The following is an 18638-nucleotide window of genomic DNA, read 5'->3' as shown; positions in this document are numbered from 1 at the left end:
AAATTGAAAGCCATTCAAGGAAACTCCATATGTATACCAACAACTAATGACGATGCTGATTCATGCGGAATTCATATCAGAAAGTCTAAGGCACTCGGACGGAAGAAACGTTTCTGGAATCGCAAAGCCACCTCAAATTCTGAATTTCGGATTAATGTCTTTTAAATAAAGCTTGGAATATCTTATCACGTCTACATTCGGAAGACTATTTCGATCGGTCAGTGGTACAGACAATAAAATTTTAAAAAGAAGCAAAGATCAAAAACCATTCGCGCTTCCCCAATTTTTTAATTTCTGGTGATTTTTGTGGAATATCAATTCCGATATATGCAATTCATGAAGTCATCGTGGACTTACCCCATTGTGTTCACCATAAATTGCGAAAGGTGTTTTTGTGATAGTGCTTGTGTTTTATGACGCCTCACTGGAATTTCTCGATATTAGGCCTACTTTGGTTAGTTAACATTAATAAGGTTAGTTTGAAGCTTAACAATCTGATTTTAAAGGACAAACCATGACAGCATTTTCGATAGTCATCATCATCAACGGCGCAACAACCGGTATCCGGTCTAGGCCTGCCTTAATAAGGAACTCCAGACATCCCGGTTTTGCGCCGAGGTCCACCAATTCGATATCCCTAAAAGCTGTCTGGCGTCCTGGCCCACGCCATCGCTCCATCTTAGGCAGGGTCTGCCTCGTCTTCTTTTTCTACCATAGATATTGCCCTTATAGACTTTCCGGGTGGGATCATCTTCAGCCCGAGATCTCGCGCCAATCACCGCCTGCTCGATCTGGACGAAGGCAGTTTGTACGTCTCGGGTGGTTCTTCCCATGATGTCGATATCGTCAGCATAGGCCAGTTGTTGGGTGGACTTAAAGAGGATCGTACCTCTTGTATTTACATCAGCATCACGGATCACTTTTTCGAGGGCCAGGTTAAAGAGGACGCATGATAGGCCATCCCCTTGTCGTAGACCGTTGTTGATGTCGAATGGTCTTGAGAGTGATTCTGCTGCTTTCATCTGGCCTCGCACATTGGTCAGAGTCAGCCTAGTCAGTCTTATTAATTTCGTCGGGATACCGAATTCTCTCACGGCCGTGTACAGTTTTACCCTGAATATGCTATCATAGGCGGCTTTAAAGTCGATGAATAGATGGTGCAACTGTTGCCCATATTCCAACAGTTTTTCCATCGTTTGCCGCAGAGAGAAAATCTGATCTGTTGCGGATTTGCCTGGAGTGAAGCCTCTTTGGTATGGACCAATGATGTTCTGGGCGTATGGGGCTATCCGGCCTAGTAAGATAGTGGAGAATATTTTATAGATGGTACTCAGCAACGTGATACCTCTATAATTGCTGCACTGTGTGATATCTCCCTTTTTATGTATGAGACAGATAATGCCTCGTTGCCAATCGTCAGGCATTGATTCGCTGTCCCATACCTTGAGCACAAGTTGATGAACCACTTGGTGTAACTGGTCGCCTCCATATTTAACCAATTCGGCTGTAATTCCATCGGCTCCTGGCGACCTATGATTTTTTAGCCGATGAATTGCACGTATTGTTTCTCCTAAACTTGGTGGTGGCAGTATTTGTCCGTCGTCTTCAATTGGCGGGACCTCCAACTGGCCGATGTTCTGGTTGTTCATTAGTTCATCAATGTACTGAACCCATCGCTCCAATATGCCCATTCTGTCAGAAATCAGATTTCCCTCTTTGTCCCGGCAGGATGAGCATCGAGGTGTATAAGGTTTCATCCTGCTGACTTGTTGGTAAAACTTACGCGCCTGATGCAGTTGCTCCCTGTACTTTTCGAGTTCACAGACTTGTTGGTTCTCCCAGGCTTCCTTTTTCTGTCTGTGAAGCCGCTTCTCCGCTCCACGGAGTTCGTGATAAGTCTCTGCGCGTGCCCGCGTTCTTTGAGGATGCAACATTACTACCGTTGCTAGCTTACATTCATCGTCAAATCAGCCATTCCGACTCCTTTTGCGGCTAAGGCCAAGTATGTTTGTGGCCGTATCCATGATAACGTTCTTCAGGTGGTTGTGAAGATCATTTGTTGATGCTTCATCTCCAGGTCCTCTGTTGACCGCGGTTATTGTGGCATCCATTTCCCTCTTATAGGTGTCGCGGAGGGTTGTGTTGTGGATGGCTTCAGTGTTCACTCTCACCTGATTGTCAGAGGGGATTCTAGGTGGTATTGTTATTCTAGCTCGGAGCACCATGCCAACGAGATAGTGATCCCAGTCTATGTTGGCCCCCTATATGTTCTGACATTCATCAAAGCTGAGAGGTGGCGGCGTTCGATCAACACGTGGTCAATTTGGTTGAAAGTGATCCCGTCTGGAGAGGCCCACGTATGTTTGTGGACTGCTTTCCGCGCAAACCAGGTACTTCCAACAACCATTTCGTGTGACCCTGCTAATTGAATAATCCGCAGTCCATTATCATTTGTATTTGCGTGTAAGCTATGGTAGCCAACGTATCAATGCAATTGCTGCTTGCTCCTGTTAATCATTGGTACCAATCCTGTTTGCTGTTGCAAATTTGTCGTGCTATGGCATTATGAGTTAAAGATGGCACTTGATTATGTATGAGTATATTGGAACTGCGTCGGCTATGAATGAATACCTGAGCCAAATCAGGGTAATAATCCCGGCCCCGCACAATGTTCATCACATTTCCTGTTACATTTCCATTACAGTCTTAAAACGAATCATCCTAAGATGCTTCAAGGCCAAAAGGATTGTCAGTCAATCGGGACAGAACCAAATGATTGATCACCTTACTGAGATTTTTCTTCGAACTTCTTTTTTTCATAGCCTCGCTGTACCGATTTAAATCTCCAGTTTTTTGTGGCTCAATTAAGAAGTGCCCTTGCTATTCTTCTGGACTATATGTCTACCATAACTGAGAAGGCAGCTTCTCCCAAGTGCTTTCTTTTTTATGATGCCGGTAATCATATGGGTTGCATTCTCAATTTCGCAGGGGTCGTAAATGAGGAGCAATGCGAGTTTTGATTTTGCCTATTTGTCTTCTACGGATTTCAAAATGGACGACCTGCATATGGTTCTGTATCAACAAGAAACCAATGCGTCTGTGGTCCAAAGCTCATAACTCCGTCTAGAGTTGCTATGCCAGAAGACTGTGTTATCGATGACTTATGTAAATGTATTGACCAAAGTGGATACATCATCTAAGCTAAGGGCCTACTATTGTTAATGCTAGAACCTTCCTAGCATTAATGGTGGGCGCTAACATCAAAGCCCGCTATTAGCTGCATACCTATACTCTTGGCATACTCAGCAGCGTTCCGCCAAGAACTTCGTCCTTTTCTCATCTAAAATAAATAGAGCAACAAACAATTTCTTTATCTCTCTGTTGACTGTTTACGGTTAGTTGGTTAGTTGTGTTATTGTCATCACATGGGTCATTAATCAGGATAGCCTAAATATCTTTGAAAATCACCATGCAAGAGTAGCGTCTAACATTTCCGTTAGTATACAATAAATCCTCCGCATATAATTTCCCAATCATTCATGGTAGGTGGTTGATACAATAACTGACTAGTTCGCTTTTCAATGATGCAAATTAATCTGTGATTTATAAAAACGTATTTACGTTTTACATGGAGGTGTTTTGGGCTGTCCACCCACCTCACTATCTCTAAGGGCCAATACTTATAAGTCGCGATGATGAGCTCATAGAAGGCATAGTAGTCCGTTTGCTCCCGACCCTTTTTAACGTCAGCCTTGGAAACGTAGTTAGGAAAATTCGGTCCAGTTTCTCTGCCTCCTATCTAGCAACATCTAAATGGTGGTTTTAAGTTTTTTCAACACACCGAATCGCTCCAAAACTTCAGGGCAATTCCGTTCCTTTTTATGTAAGCGTGAAAAAGCGCTAGTTGAAAGGCGGCACTTCAGTAACTTTCGTCAGGGTTAGCCATGCCCACTCCCAAATATCAATTAAAAAAGAGCGGTTCTACTTGAACTATCCGTTCGTGCTCCCGTCCTCAAACTTTAATCATATCATTTTACAGTATGCACCTACCAACTGCAAGCAAATTCTAACATTCCTTAGGCTATTCGAAGCACCACCTATCGTATTCCGATGGGTGGGTGCCGGGCTTTGATAGTCTAAGCTACAAATGTAAACTTAGCTACTGCCTTCCGAACCTTCCTTACTGCTATTTAAGTTGACGAAGTAGAATCGTCTGAAGTTCTCCCACGCTTACCGGTTTACCTATAATCACCGGTGCCTAGACGGATTCTTTCTCCTCGCCTTGAACAACCTTTGGCTTGTGGGGCCCTAAGGTGGTTTACCTCGAGGCGATTTTCCTGAAGGTCTCTTGTCTGGAACTCAAAATTCTCCTATTGCTCAGGGTTTGGTCATTCAGATAGAAGTTTTGTTTTCTATTTCGGGGAGTCAGTTTTTCCAGATTATTGAGTAGGTCTCACCAAAATCCCTTTCTACCGGGGTAAAGCTAACTGAAGCTGAAAATCCCCCGGTACCCACATTCATTCCTACATCTTGAATCCTGTGATCGGTTCAGTTTTCCCCTACAATTGTCCCGGGAATATCTTCTGCCAAAAACCCTTACCACTGTAAGATAGTTATCCAATTCCTTACACTTTGAGTCAAGCATAATTGCAAACATAACATACAGCACAATATGAATAAGCTAATACCGACAAGTATGTCATGAGTTATTTCTGGTCAGTTAATTAATCACTACATCCATTCTTTACAGATTCAAATGCGAATATTAGTTGCAATGAGTGTCATCACACTAAGCATACAAAAGTCAGTGAGCACTGGTTCGAGAAGAGTCTGTACATTGGATGAAATGCGTGAATTGGCTGCTAATGCCTGTGATCATATGTTTATGCGAGAAAAGCGACAAATTTCTAATAGTCTTCTGAATTCGTGGGATCATCCAAAAAGTGGTAAGTTCTAGTAAATGTTCAAACTTCCAGCATGTAGGCCTGGCAAGAGAGGGATGGAAAGAGAAAGATTTCCCATCTCAATGGAACAAACTGGAAAATGGGGGAACTTCCATCATTTTACAGCCAGGGTTGTATATTTTTCATGCCGGGCCTGAGGATAAAAATTTGTAGGCTAGTTACCTGCAAAATTCGAAATTCTATTGTTGTCGAAACGTCAATAACGCCTGAATGTCTGCAGATTACATGCTTTCTACAGCTCGAGCGAGAATCTGGAGAGTACTCCTCTTCTCCTTGCGAAATTGTGCGTTTATATTGTTAAAGACCAAGTGGTAGCATGCGCGAATCTGATGTCGGACGGCCTCTAACGACTATTGTACTGATTATCGGTGACGTTCTTCATATGATACACTAATGCAATCTTTTAGCTCTCTCACCGACTTATGGACATTGGAAAAATGGATCTGGAAAAGGAAGCAGAGCTGAACTGAATATATACACCTACAAAACCGAAGTTCTCAGTCTGACTAGTCATCGCGATGGTGCCACTTACATCAATGCGTAGAACGTCGGGGATGTTGATCACTTTCTATGTTTAGCGAGCGTTTTTTCTGCCGACAGCGGTACTATACTAGATGTCCTTCGACGCATTTACGAAACCTCATCATATTTAGAATTCATCATCATCAACGGCGCAACAACCGGTATCCGGTCTAGGCCTGCCTTAATAAGGAACTCCAGACATCCCGGTTATGCACCGAGGTCCACCAATTCGATATCCCTAAAAGCTGTCTGGCGTCCTGACCCACGCCATCGCTCCATCTTAGGCAGGGTCTGCCTCGTCTTCCTTTTCTTTTTCTACCATAGATATTGCCCTTATAGACTTTTCGGACGGGATCATCCTCATCCATACGGATTAAGTGACCCGCTCACCGTAACCTATTGAGCCGGATTTTATCCACAATCGGACGGTCATAGTATCGCTCATAGATTTCGTCATTGTGTAGGCTACGGAATCGTCCATCCTCATGTAAGGGGCCAAAAATTCTTCGGAGGCTTCTTCTCTCGAACGCAATCATCAAGTTCGTCAAAATATGTATTTAAAGCACTGATAACTCTCTTATTTGTCCCCAATTTTTCACCCCCATTCCACTTTTTGAGGTGAGGGAAAAAAACAAATGATTCTCGCTGGGGACCAAATCCAATGCATATGCTGGATGGGAGAACAATTCGAAATTCAACTCGTTGATGGGTTGGTGTGTCGATGTCGCCTAGATGGTTTTCTTAACTGTGTTTCCCAATCCTATCCAAACGGGAAACAGATGCATTCAAAAGATTAATCTTGGATGCATCTACTTATTTGCTTCTCACTTCCTAGGAGAGTCACCGTGGATCTTTTGCCCAGAATGTTGCGCGTGTTTGCTTCGACCAAGCTTCCCATAGAGGAATTTCAAAGCATCACTCGCTCAGTGATTCCATTAAGATCCATTAGCATTAATCCGAAGTAGAACTTTAAGGAAGCTCTGCCTTTGGTTGCCACTGGAATTTGCGAAGCCATAAACAGTTGTGCAACGTCTATTGTTATCACAGCAACTGGCAACTATGTGCTTGCAACCACATGAGCGCACACAAATGCACACATACGTTACATACACGGCACTCGGACCGCAATTTCCATCGCGATCGAAGATGTGCAATGGTTTCCCGTTACCATAAAATTTCAAACAATGTCCTGGTTATTCCTTTTGCATCCCACAGACCTGTCGCAATAACCATGGTTACCAAAAATAATGTTTTTACTTCCTTAGTCATTGGTTCACCTGTCCAATCCCTTGTTTTGCTATTATTTGCTTTCAGAAGTGGAATAGTGAACCCGAATTTCATCCATACATTTTATTTATACAAAAATTTCCCGAAATTTTGCTTGTAAAGTGTCAAATCCGCGATTTAAACAGTTTTCCAGCTTAACTTCTGACCAATCGTTTACTAACGCAGCAACTAGAAAGGGAGCTCCTTCTTGTGAAAATGTTCATGTAAGATATTGCGCCCACGTTCAGTTGATTTCCTGGTTTTCTTAGCTATCTGACTTTCTTCTAATCGGTGGTCTTTAACCACAATTTTAAAATTTTTTTCCGACAGTCGTGACCTCAACCAGGCGTCCTGAATTTGATGCGTCGTCAGGGCTTGTCCGATTTTTTCAAATTCAAAATCCCACTATTTAACTGTTGAATATCATGGGGAGGAATCTTTCAATGTTGAATCCATCTTTTCTTTGATTTGAAATGGTGTTAGACCTTTCAAATAGAAGTATTTGAAGAGAACTCGTTTCTCTGTTTCCTCCATTTTCACGTACACAGCCAAGGCGTGTTTTTCAATAAACTCCCAAACGTATATTAACCGAGCAATCGTCCTGAAAGTTGGTATATCAACTAGTCAGAGATATACTTATAGAATACTGGTAAACATCAGACCCCGATTCTTATTCACTCCATCCTCGTATGTGCAAAAATTTCTAACAGGAAACATTTCTGTGGTAGCGTCTGATGAGTTGCCTCTGCTCTGGACGAAACCTTTTTCGTTCTTTTTTGAAAACTTGGGTTCAACTCAAAAAAGAGAAGTCCGTGGACTACAAAAGAGAAAGTAAGTTGTTTCCCAAGTGGTCCGGTCCGTCGCCAAGTGGGTGCGGACTCAGGACTCCCAGCATCCTCAACAAAAAAAAAATACTTCGGCCTAGGTCTGGACTTATGACGGATTTCACTTGAATATATTTCGTACCCATTATGTATTTGCGATTATATTTAAGTGGAGCGATTTCCATCTGTCGTTACTTTCAATCACGCTGCTCTCAGGGCAGAGGTGAGACAGCGTCTAATGAGTTGCCAGGGCAGAGGTGAGCCAGCGTCTGATGAGTTGCCTCTACCCTGGACGAAACCGTCAGTTAGCTTTTTCGTTCTTTTTTGAAAAAGTTGGGTTTAACTGGAACAAATCGGGAAACCGGAAGCTGGACGCTTCAGGTAGAAAAGGTTTTGTGTATTTCTTTTATAAAGACATTTGAGTGTGAATTTATCCCATTAGTACGTAACACATAATATACGCATATATTATATGAGAATATCCACTTCCGGGTGATATTAACATTCAAAATCTTGAATTTCCAAAGAAGTGACAATTTGACCTATTATAACTATGTTAGTAATACTGCGATTTTCACCAAACTTGGTAGGATCAGACTCTATATTATAGCCTACATCACTGCAATATCGTGGTGTTAGGGGGGTTCTGCAGCCAATTACTGAAAATTATGGTAATATACAGTTATTAACTTTATTTGAAGGGATATCGGTATGAAAGGTATTTCGGAGCCTAGACACCATGAAATGGCAGCCTCTTGATTTTTTTTTCAGATTTTTTGGTTGGGCTGTTTCTGAAAATGACCCCGTTCAATAAATTATCAATTTCGACCCCCCGCACTCCGTACCTTTCCAACCAATATCAAAACTAAGACCGGCTTCGGAAAGTACTAACCCAGGCCTTTCATTTGGTACCCCACATGATTATACTTGGTGAGAAAAAAATGTACACTCCCCTTTTGCATATATGGGGACCTCTCCTTAAATTCAACGTAAAAGGATGTAACTCACTGTATGCCTGAGCGGTCACAGTTCCCACCTTTCCACCAAATTTGGTATCAATCGCTGAAAAAGGATCGTTTTCACCCTAAATCTTTCAGACCAATTTGCCTAACATCGTTTGTACTCAAAACGGTGGAGAAGGTCATCGACAACTATATTAGAACTAACGTTCTAAAGCGTAATCCCCTACATCACTGTCAGCACGCCTACCGGGCAGGACGGTCAACTGAAACTGCTCTGTATCAGCTGACAGAGGTACTACGGGATGCCATAGAAACAAAAGAAATTGCAATGTGCGCGTTTTTGGATATCAAAGGAGCATTCGACAACACATCGCACACAGAGATACAGGATGCCCTGAGCCGCAAAGGAGTGGGAAACACCTTGGCACTCTGGATGGGTAAAATGCTAGAAAGCAAACAAATAGAGGTACAAACAGGTACAAATTCTATTATCATGAACACCACTCAAGGCTGTCCACAGGCTGGAGTACTATCGTCGCTGATGTGGAGTATGGTAGTGGATGAACTCCTGGACGTGTTAACTAATACTGGAATACAAGTCCAGGGCTACGCGGACGACATTGTTTTAATCTGTAGGGGCAAATATGAAGATACCCTATGCGATAGAATCCAAACTGGATTAAGGGTTACTAGTGCCTGGTGCAGGAAGGTGGGACTGCGGATCAACCCAACCAGAACCACCATAGTACCATTCACTAGGAGGCGTAAGCTGGATCACCTGAAAGCCATAACATTACATGATATGGAGGTGAAACGAGAAACAGAGGTAAAATATTTGGGAATTACGCTAGACCAAAAATTATTCTGGAAGACACATGTCGGAAAGCTACGAGGGCTCTGATGACTTGCAGATCCATAGCAGGAAAAAATGGGGTTGCAGCCCGAAGATACAACTTTGGATATATACTGCAATAGTAAGGCCAATGATTACCTATGGAGCGGTAATCTAGCCAGAAAGAACCGAACTCAGCACATAAGCCAGGGAATTACATAAGCTCCAAAGGCTGGCTTGCGTGTGTATCAGTGGGGCAATGAGGACATGCCCAACGGCATCCCTGGAGATCCTTCTGGGATTAACCCCTCTCCATCTGCACATACAGATGCAGGCAAGGAGATCAATATTCAGGATGGCCGGTAGTATGAGTGAGGCGGGGAGCTGCCTAAATCAAAGGAAGATTGATATCCTTTCTAGGCGGTATCCCGAATTACTGATACCAAGGGATAACATGACAACGAGGTTTCACTACGATAAGAAGTTTGAAACACGTTGGAGTAACAAGGCAAATTGGGAGAGCATGGCTGCTACATACGGCTTAAACCAGCAACTGATTACTTGGTACACTGACGGATTCCTCACGGCAATGGGAGCGGGTGCCGGTGTCATTAGTCCAAGGAAAATGTACTTTGAGCCAATGGATAGGTACACTAGCATATTCCAGGCGGAAATATACGCCATAGACAAATATGCCTCCTTTAATCTGCAAAGGAACTACAGGGGGCAGAACATAGCTATTCTCACCGATAGCTAAGCAGAGATCTAGGCACTTAGGTCCAACCAGGAGAACTCTAAACTGGTATGGGAATGCCTTGAGAGACTAAATACACTCGGCTCGTCCAACAAGGTCTAGATACTTTGGGTTCCAGGCCATGCTGAGTTGGAAGGCAACAAAGTAGCGGACGAACTAGCCAAGAAGGAAGCAGGGATGCCTTTACACGGGCCAGAACCCTTCTGTGGAATCGGAAACGGTTTCATGGCTATGAATGTAAGAAATGAAGAGAAACGGTTGAGGGAACTATACTGGGTGAACCTACCAGGGATGGATCAGTCCAAGGTGCTTATTGGAGGATACAAACCCATGCGCACAAAGGATTGCTTAAACCTCACCAAAAAGAACCTCCGAATCATAGTGGTGACTTTAAACTAACAAAGATTTCAACCGACCGACCCAATATTATCAAAATCCTTGAATTTCTTCCTACGAGCATGTGTTTTGAGTGCAGCTTCATAAACTGCCTTGACGTCACCAACGTCACTAACAAAATAAGATAAATTAGTTATCAAAGTAAATATTCTTAATCTCCATAGATATCGTAGATAAATGAAAATCTTAATATTTTATCTTTGGGGACAACCAGTTTACTCAAAAAACCGCAAACAATATTGTCTAAGGTCGTGTGTATCAATGAAAATCGAGAGTCACTCGCATTCTGAAGCCAACGCAAATTGATTCATTAAAGTTCGAAAAGAATTTATTATAGTCAACGCCAACGATCCGATTATGCAAATTATCATTGAATTGAAAAACCCCCTATGAATATTTATAAATTAATGGAGACGTAGATATAAAAATAAAATGTTCTAGTCGCAAAACAATTTCGAGAAAATGTTCATGAGTGAATGATACCGGCAGACCTCGACGAAAGTATTGAACTTCAAAATTTCATTTCCTTATTGTTCGGTTTGCAAATCAAACTTGCTTATTAGCAATAATTTGTGCATTCTAAGGTTACTAACTGGCTAGTGTTCTTAGTGCGCTAATACTTGACGGCGAGAGGGTCGACTGCACGTCAAGCTTAATTCAATCTTGTCTGTATAATTTGCATTAATAAATGCACAAAATAAACTGTTGATCTTTATTTGGAAGCACTCGTCTAAATTTATAAAATAAATCTAATTCAAGGATATCGAAACGATCGCAGCTTTCAGGAAACACCTGGTCATTGATTTCCATTCTATATTTCAAGAAGAACCACTTACATATCCTATTCCATCTAAATTCCAAAAAGTACACATTCGAGTTATGCAAGAAATCTTTCCAGACTGTCATTTTCAGATTTACATACTATCTAGCTTCATACCCGCATTCCCTTGAACCCCAGAAATGAACGCCCGTGTAAATTTATCGCTTTACTATTGGCAGTCATCCATTATGCATGCGAAATTTGTTTCAATGGTTCCGTGGACACTGGCACTTAGCGAGTTTAGTAACTTGTAATAAATACTGTAAATCGGAAGTTACATTCGCGAAATAATTTCTCTTTCGCACATTCCATATTTACAAATGCATTCACACGGGTTCAGTTCAAAATTCAATGGCCGACCAGTTGCGACCATGGCCAAGGCTTGACATTGATTTGTTTACGTAAATAAATTTTATTGACTTTTACATTAATGCCATTTTCGGAACTCCGGCATGCTATTAACATAGTATGCTGGTCCCAAGCCCAGGTAAAGGAAGAGGGTTTGAGGCAACGTACTCTGTACTATCCTCAGTAAAACAAAAATAAAATGCTGAGATCAGGGAAAGAGATAAATAGAGTATAGTTGGAGTTATTCTACTATGCTAAATCCTACCTGATCTCTCTTGGTGACAGGCCCCGCGACAGGTCGACCAAGAAAATGCATACAATGTCGTTACAAACATGATGATCGAATTGAGTCACAAGCCTCGGAGAAATGCTAGGGCGTCCACCTCAGTCGACGCGGCAGGACGGGCCCCGGTCCTGTCGAGAAATGAGCAAGGGTTCTTGACGCATGGACGGCGTCAGGACGTAAACAACTTAGTCCGAACACAACGAACTAAACAAATACGTGTCTGCACGCTAAAAGTTGGTACCCTAACTGGAAAGACCGAGGAACTCACAAAAGCCCTTCGGAAAAGGCGCATTGATATCTGCGCTCTGCAAGAAACCCGATGGTCTGGTGCCAAAAGCTGTGACATTGAACGCGAACGCGGTAAAAATGGCTACAAACTTCTCTATTTTGGTAACCCACACACTCAATATCGTGCTGGCATTGCCATCTCAGAGGGTTTCCGTGATGCCATTAAAGAAGTCGAAACGATTTGATGATCGGCTGATGAAGCTCACCATTATATCAGCTGATCGCACTATTCACTTCTTCACCGCGTATGCACCACAGACAGGTCGACCTGATGCCGAGAAAGATGCCTTCTGGCAACTTTTCGATGAAAAGACTTGCCACGTGCCTGCTGGCGATTATATAATCATTGCCGGCGACCTTAATGGTCATGTGGGTGAAAAGGCAGACGGTAACAGGTGCCATGGGGGAAGGGGGTTCGGAGCGCGCAATGAGGGTGGCGAGCGTATAATCAATTTTGCGGACACCCATGACCTTGTACTTATGAATACATGGTTCATCAAACGATTGTCTCATCTTCCCACATTTTATAGTGGGAACAGTAAAACGCAAATCGACTATATTCTCATAAGACGCCAACATTTTACCACTGTCACTGATTGCAAAGTCGTTCCCCATGAGACCATCGCACCTCAACATCGGCCGTTGATTGCTGTCCTGCGAATTAAGCCACCGATAAAACATCGTGAGGAACGCACTAGCCCGCCGCGCATTAAATGGTGGCGATTTGGTGAGAAGAAAGAAGAAACGATCTCACTCATACAATTGCCAACCATTACGAGTGTGGAAGAATCATGGAACCAAATGAAAGACACGATCCACAAAGCGGCCTCTGCAACCCTCGGGGTCACCAAGCCGGGTAAGCGGTACATCAACCGAGATACTTGGCTTTGGAATGATGATGTTAAAATGAAGGTCCGTGAAAAGAAACGCCTCTACCACAAATTTCTCGACGATAAAACGCCTGCTAATTGGCAAATTTATAAGAATGCCAACCGGGAAGCAAAGAAAGCAGTCGCTGTTACCCGAGCGAACCATTTCAAAAATCTTTACGATAAACTGGACACTCGGGATGGTGAGAGAGATCTGTATCGACTTGCTAAAAGCCGTAATGAACGCATACATGATCACTTCTGTTGCGTTAATGACAAGAACGGTACTTTGCTTACCAACCGTCGAGCCGCAACGGATAGATGGCGAGAATACTTCGAGCAGATTTGAACTGAAGAATTTGCTCATCCTCCACTTCCACTATCATTGCCGACATTTGGAGCAGTTCCACCAGTCAGCGCAACTGAAGTCGAGCAGGCAATAAAACAAATGAAATCGGGGAAAGCAACAGGACCTGACGACATCGCATCTGAGCTCTGGAAAGCAAAGAGCTAGGACCCAACACTGTGGCTCACTGAATTCTTTAACCGGGTTATTCAGGAAGGGGGAACACCATCTGACTGGCAAGAAAGTACCACTGTTCCAATATGGAAAAAGAAAGGTAGTCCAGCAGAATGTTCAAATTACCGTCCGATCCGGTTACTTTCCCATACCATGAAGATTTTTGAACGCATTCTTGACAACCGTATTCGCGAAATCGTTGAAATAACCGTGAATCAAGCCGGATTTGTCAAGAACTGCGGAACTACTGACGCAATACAGGCTGCGTGGTTACTCATGGAGAAACACCGTGAGAAGCATCGCCCTCTTTACATTGCCTTTCTGGATCTAGAGAAAGCGTTTGACCGTGTACCACACGAACTCATCTGGTATGCTTTACGACAACACTTCGTGCCAGAAGAACTCGTGCGCTGGGATTCAATTGCTCTATCACGATTCGAAAAGTAAAGTTCTAAGTATGGCGGGTGTATCAAAACCGCTTCGTGTCTCTGTTGGTGTTCATCAAGGAAGCGCCCTCTCACCACTCCTCTTTGTTCTTATTATGGACACCGTCACACGGGATATCCAACGTCCAGCGCCCTACACACTGCTTTATGCAGATGATGTTTTCCTAGCATCTGATAGCAAAAATGATCTCGAGCAACTTGTTCAAAAATGGAATGATCGCCTCATGCAACACGGTCTCAGATTGAATCTAAACAAAACTGAATTTTTGACGACCGATCCCCCTGAAACAGGCACAATCACTATCAGCGGCAGTGATCTGCCCAGAACTGAAGGATTTAAATACCTCGGGTCAACGCTATCAGCCAATGGAGAACTTTGTTATGAAATTGCTTAACGCATTAACGCAACCTGGATGAAGTGGCATTCCACAACTGGTGTTCTTTGTGATCGACGTATCAACGAACGTCTCAAATCTAAAATTTACCGCAATGTCGTCTGTCCAGTCGCTCTCTATGGTTCTGAGTGTTGGCCGACCATAAAAGACAATGAACGGCGTCTTGCGGTAATGGAGACGAAGATGCTACGTTGGACTAGTGGCGTCACACGTTTAGATCACATCCGAAATGAGGATATCCGCGATCGTTATGGGGTTGCACCGATCGTAGAAAAGTTGCGAGAGAGGCGTCTTCGATGGTATGGTCACGCAATTCATGCAAACGAGAATTCACTTGCCAAGATTGGTCTGAGCATCGAAGTCGATGGTAAACGACCAAAAGGCATACCGAAACAACGGTGGCTTGATACGCTAGATGGGGATTTGAAAGTCTCGAGATTGCACCCAGATCAGGCATTCGATAGAGCCAAATGGCGAAGCCGATCACGACGAGCCGACCCCGCTTGTGAACGGGACAAAGACTGAAGAAAAAGAAGAATATTAATGCCATTTTCGGATTATTCATTCGAAATAGCCAAAAAGACACCGCTCTGCTGGCGTCAAAAAAAAAAACAAATATAATTTTCGTCCAGCAATAACATGTGTGTGTGTGTGTATGGTGGGGAGAAGCTACAGCTTCTGAGCACTCAGGCCGTGTTGGCCCATTGTACTCGCCTCCCCCGTCTAACGGAATATTCCGGACTCGTTAACGTATGCCAGGATTTCCGTTAGAGGATGTGATGCTACCGTCGCAATTGGAGAACATCGGCACCAAAGATCTGATGCCTGATGCGTCCATAGGCAAGGCATTCACATAGGAAATGCTCCGTGGATTCCGCTTCATCATTACAGGAGGGACACGTATCATCTTCGGTAATTCCTATTCTGAACATATGCCCAGCTAGTGAATTATGGCCTGTCAGAATGCCCACAATACACCTGCAAGTCCTCCTGCTTTTCGACAGGATAAACTTTGCGGTACGTATGTTCAGTTTGGTGTGTCGAGCAGCATTTAGGCTCCTGTCCACCTGCCATTACAGGAAGCTTGTTCCCAGTTTTTGAAAACAGACTTAGCCAATGCCACTGATACTCCAATTGCTGGCTCCGGTCCCGGCATAGGGGAGATTGACCCCTCTTTCGCTAAAGTGTCAGAGATTTCATTTCCCTCTACGCCACAGTGACCAGGTACCCAGAGTAGTTCCACCGTGTTGAATCTAGACATAGAGTTCAAACGGTTTCTGCATTTCTGAACCATTTTCGAGGTGATCAAAGGACTGCTCAATGCCCTCAGTGCAGCTTGACTGCCACTGCAGATTGCGATGCGCCTGCCCTTCAACTGCTCGTCAATCACCCAGTTTGCCACCCTTAGGATCGCATAAACTTCGGCTTGAAAAACCGTTGCATATTGTCCCAAAGGAAAAGCCCACTTCTCGTTTTTATTCGAGAGGTAGACTCTGACTCCAGAACCCTCTTCTGTTTTTGAGCCATCGGTGTAGAAGACTTCCGTATATCCCGCCACACATTCCCCTAGGTCTTCCCAGTCCTCTCTACGCTTCAGGGTAACTTCATATCTTCTACCAAACAGATGTATGGGGACACGAGAATCAGAAGGCATTGTAAAAATTGGAATCAGTCCTCCCAGTAACTCTTCCAATGCCCCCCAACATCCGTTGTTTTCCCATAGATCTAATCGAATTAGTCTATGAGCTGCTCTCATTGCAGTGCTTTGGATAAATATATCCAGGGGCTGCAAATTGAGTAGTGCATTCAGAGTTGCGCCGGATGTCGTGCTCATGGCACCAGTGATACCCAGACACACAGTTCTTTGCAGTGCGGCTAGTTTACGGTGAAAACCTTTTTGTCTCACCTTAACCCACCACACTACGGATGCATATACGAACATCGGCCTAATGATGGCAACATATATCCACATTACCACATGAGGCCTGAGTCCCCATGTCGAGGCAAAGGTCCGTCTGCACAGCCCATAAGCTGTGAGATCTCGTTTCATCTTTACCTCTACATGTTTGTTCCAGAAGTTTTTTTATCTAGAGTGACTCCCAGATATTTCATTTCTTCGGAGAGTTGAAGGGTAGTACCCCTCATCTCAGGGAGGCAAAGTCCATCCAGTTTTCTCCTTTTTGTGAATAAAACAATTGCGGTTTTATTTGGATTATGTCTGAGGCATCAGCTGTCTGTGTGCAAAAGCACACTTCTTTGGAGCAGCCGTTCGTTGCTTCTGCCGTCAGGTAGCGATCGACACCTACCTCAGCGCCCAGCAATCTCTCCGTTAGCATAGCATGGATCCACTTAATTAAAGCATCATCAACACCATGCGCTCTGGCGGCATCACAAATTTTTTGAAAAGGCGCAGCAATAACATAATATTTGTATTAAGGATGTCTGAATTTGAATAACAATTAATAATTTTCTTCTCTACTTTGTAGGTACTGCACACCTCCACCACCCCAGCAAAGGAGTGAAAGTGCGGCGTCGTGACTTTCCTGATGGAGGGTACCTCATTATCGAGCACAAATACGCCAAAATTCTAAGTCAGCGAAGTCAAAAACCAAAATATCACGTGGTCGACTGGCATTCCAAAAAATTCGCCAACATGGACTATCGCAGTAAACGCGCAAATAGTGCAGGAATCGGGGTGACCTATTGCTGTACGCATAAATGTTCACCCCTAGACATATGTTTAGCTAGCAGAAAGTAAATTTATTTTTTTTCTTTAATAAGTTTTATACTATTTATGAGTATGGAGTATGTTTAGAAAAACTACATAACAGTGAAAGCAAGAGAAGAAAATATTTATTAAAACATTTAAATTAATGTTCGTCAGTATTACGATGCATCGAGTGTATCTTAGTTTTTTTCCTCATTTCATTTTGTTTTATTAAATATTTTTATTACACGTGCCATCACAATTTACGCATTGTGAAGTGTTAAGAATCAAATTTGTGATTTGAAATACTTAATTTTACTGAATTAATTGTAAGGTAAATTTTTGTGATTAAAATTTCAAATTGTGTATTATTATTGTTTTTTTACTTTTGAAGGAAGTTCCACATCGCTTTAACTTCAAGTCCCAAAGGCAAAAGGGGAAGAGACACTACAGGATGAACCTCCCCCCCCCCTACGAATGATTAGAACATTGTCAAATTCAATCCAGCGAATGTCTTACTAGAGAAGGTATTAACGCCCTACCTTATTTTACAATATATAACATTTAAAGTGGCGGAAACAATAAGGCTGAAACACCGCCTCAGCCCACCTTCTCTGTACATCCTCTGTGGGGACTTTTAATCTTCCTATGCTTTCCTGGCCCATTACTCCTAGCCTTGCCTCACTCTCTACCCTTCCTTTATCTACTTTCATATGACCCGTGCCGACCTCCAGTTTAACCTTTCTAGAAATCACTTAGATTGTACTCTTCACCTTGTCCTATCTAACCTTTCTCTAACCCGTCATCTTGTTCTCGAGTTCGATGCTCAGATATCCCGACACCAGTCTCCCCTTATGATTCCAGGATTGAATGTGATGAAAAGATGAACTTAAGGGGCTGTATATGTACTAATATACTGTTCCTTTGAGCGCTTTGATCCCTCACGCTTCATTACTAAAAACCAACGTGTCTATTCCGATGCGTGGGTCCGCAACGGATTCTAAACTCGACACTAATTAGGATTTCGCGACGGCCTATCGAATGAAAAACAGAACGCGAAATAAATTGGAAAATAGAAAAGAGAAAAAAAAAACCGGCTCGATCGCGCGCGTGGAGCCGTAAGTCTCCGGACCCGAGTGCCGCGATCAAGGAGGGGAAGATCCACGACGGATCACCGTCTCAATTGCTGTCTCTTCCGCCTCAGATCTTGTATGAGGCGCGGCCTCTGAGATTCCCACCCTTCCTCGACATCCTCAGGCCAGTTATTCACTTTGAGGATGCCCCTTGATAGAAATTCCGCGGGAGTAAGGAGGAACGAAAGGGAGGAAGTCCTCAAACTACGATAAGATTAGTCAACCACCATTGTTCGTTGTTCAAGCATTCATTAATTATTACAAAAAAAAAAATGAAAATAAAAATAAACAAAATGTAAAATTTAA

The 18638-nt window shown here is 43.2% G+C and overlaps 1 protein-coding gene across 1 annotated transcript in view; it reads left to right on the top strand.

The window, feature by feature from the left end:
* LOC119648740 overlaps positions 1-17573 on the top strand; it is a 35457-nt gene extending 17884 nt beyond the window's left edge. The window contains exons 2-3 of the mRNA XM_038050557.1: positions 4751-4946; positions 16979-17573. Of these exons, the coding sequence (XP_037906485.1) occupies positions 4751-4946; positions 16979-17250 (468 nt within the window). The 3' untranslated portion in view covers positions 17251-17573. The remainder of the gene's footprint in view (positions 1-4750; positions 4947-16978) is intronic.
* Positions 17574-18638: the final 1065 nt, after the last annotated feature.

This window comes from Hermetia illucens, chromosome 2 (genome assembly GCF_905115235.1).
Source record: "Hermetia illucens chromosome 2, iHerIll2.2.curated.20191125, whole genome shotgun sequence".
NCBI lineage: Eukaryota > Metazoa > Arthropoda > Insecta > Diptera > Stratiomyidae > Hermetia > Hermetia illucens.
Note: the sequence above shows the minus strand (reverse complement) of the source record. Positions and strands in the feature narration are given on the sequence as shown.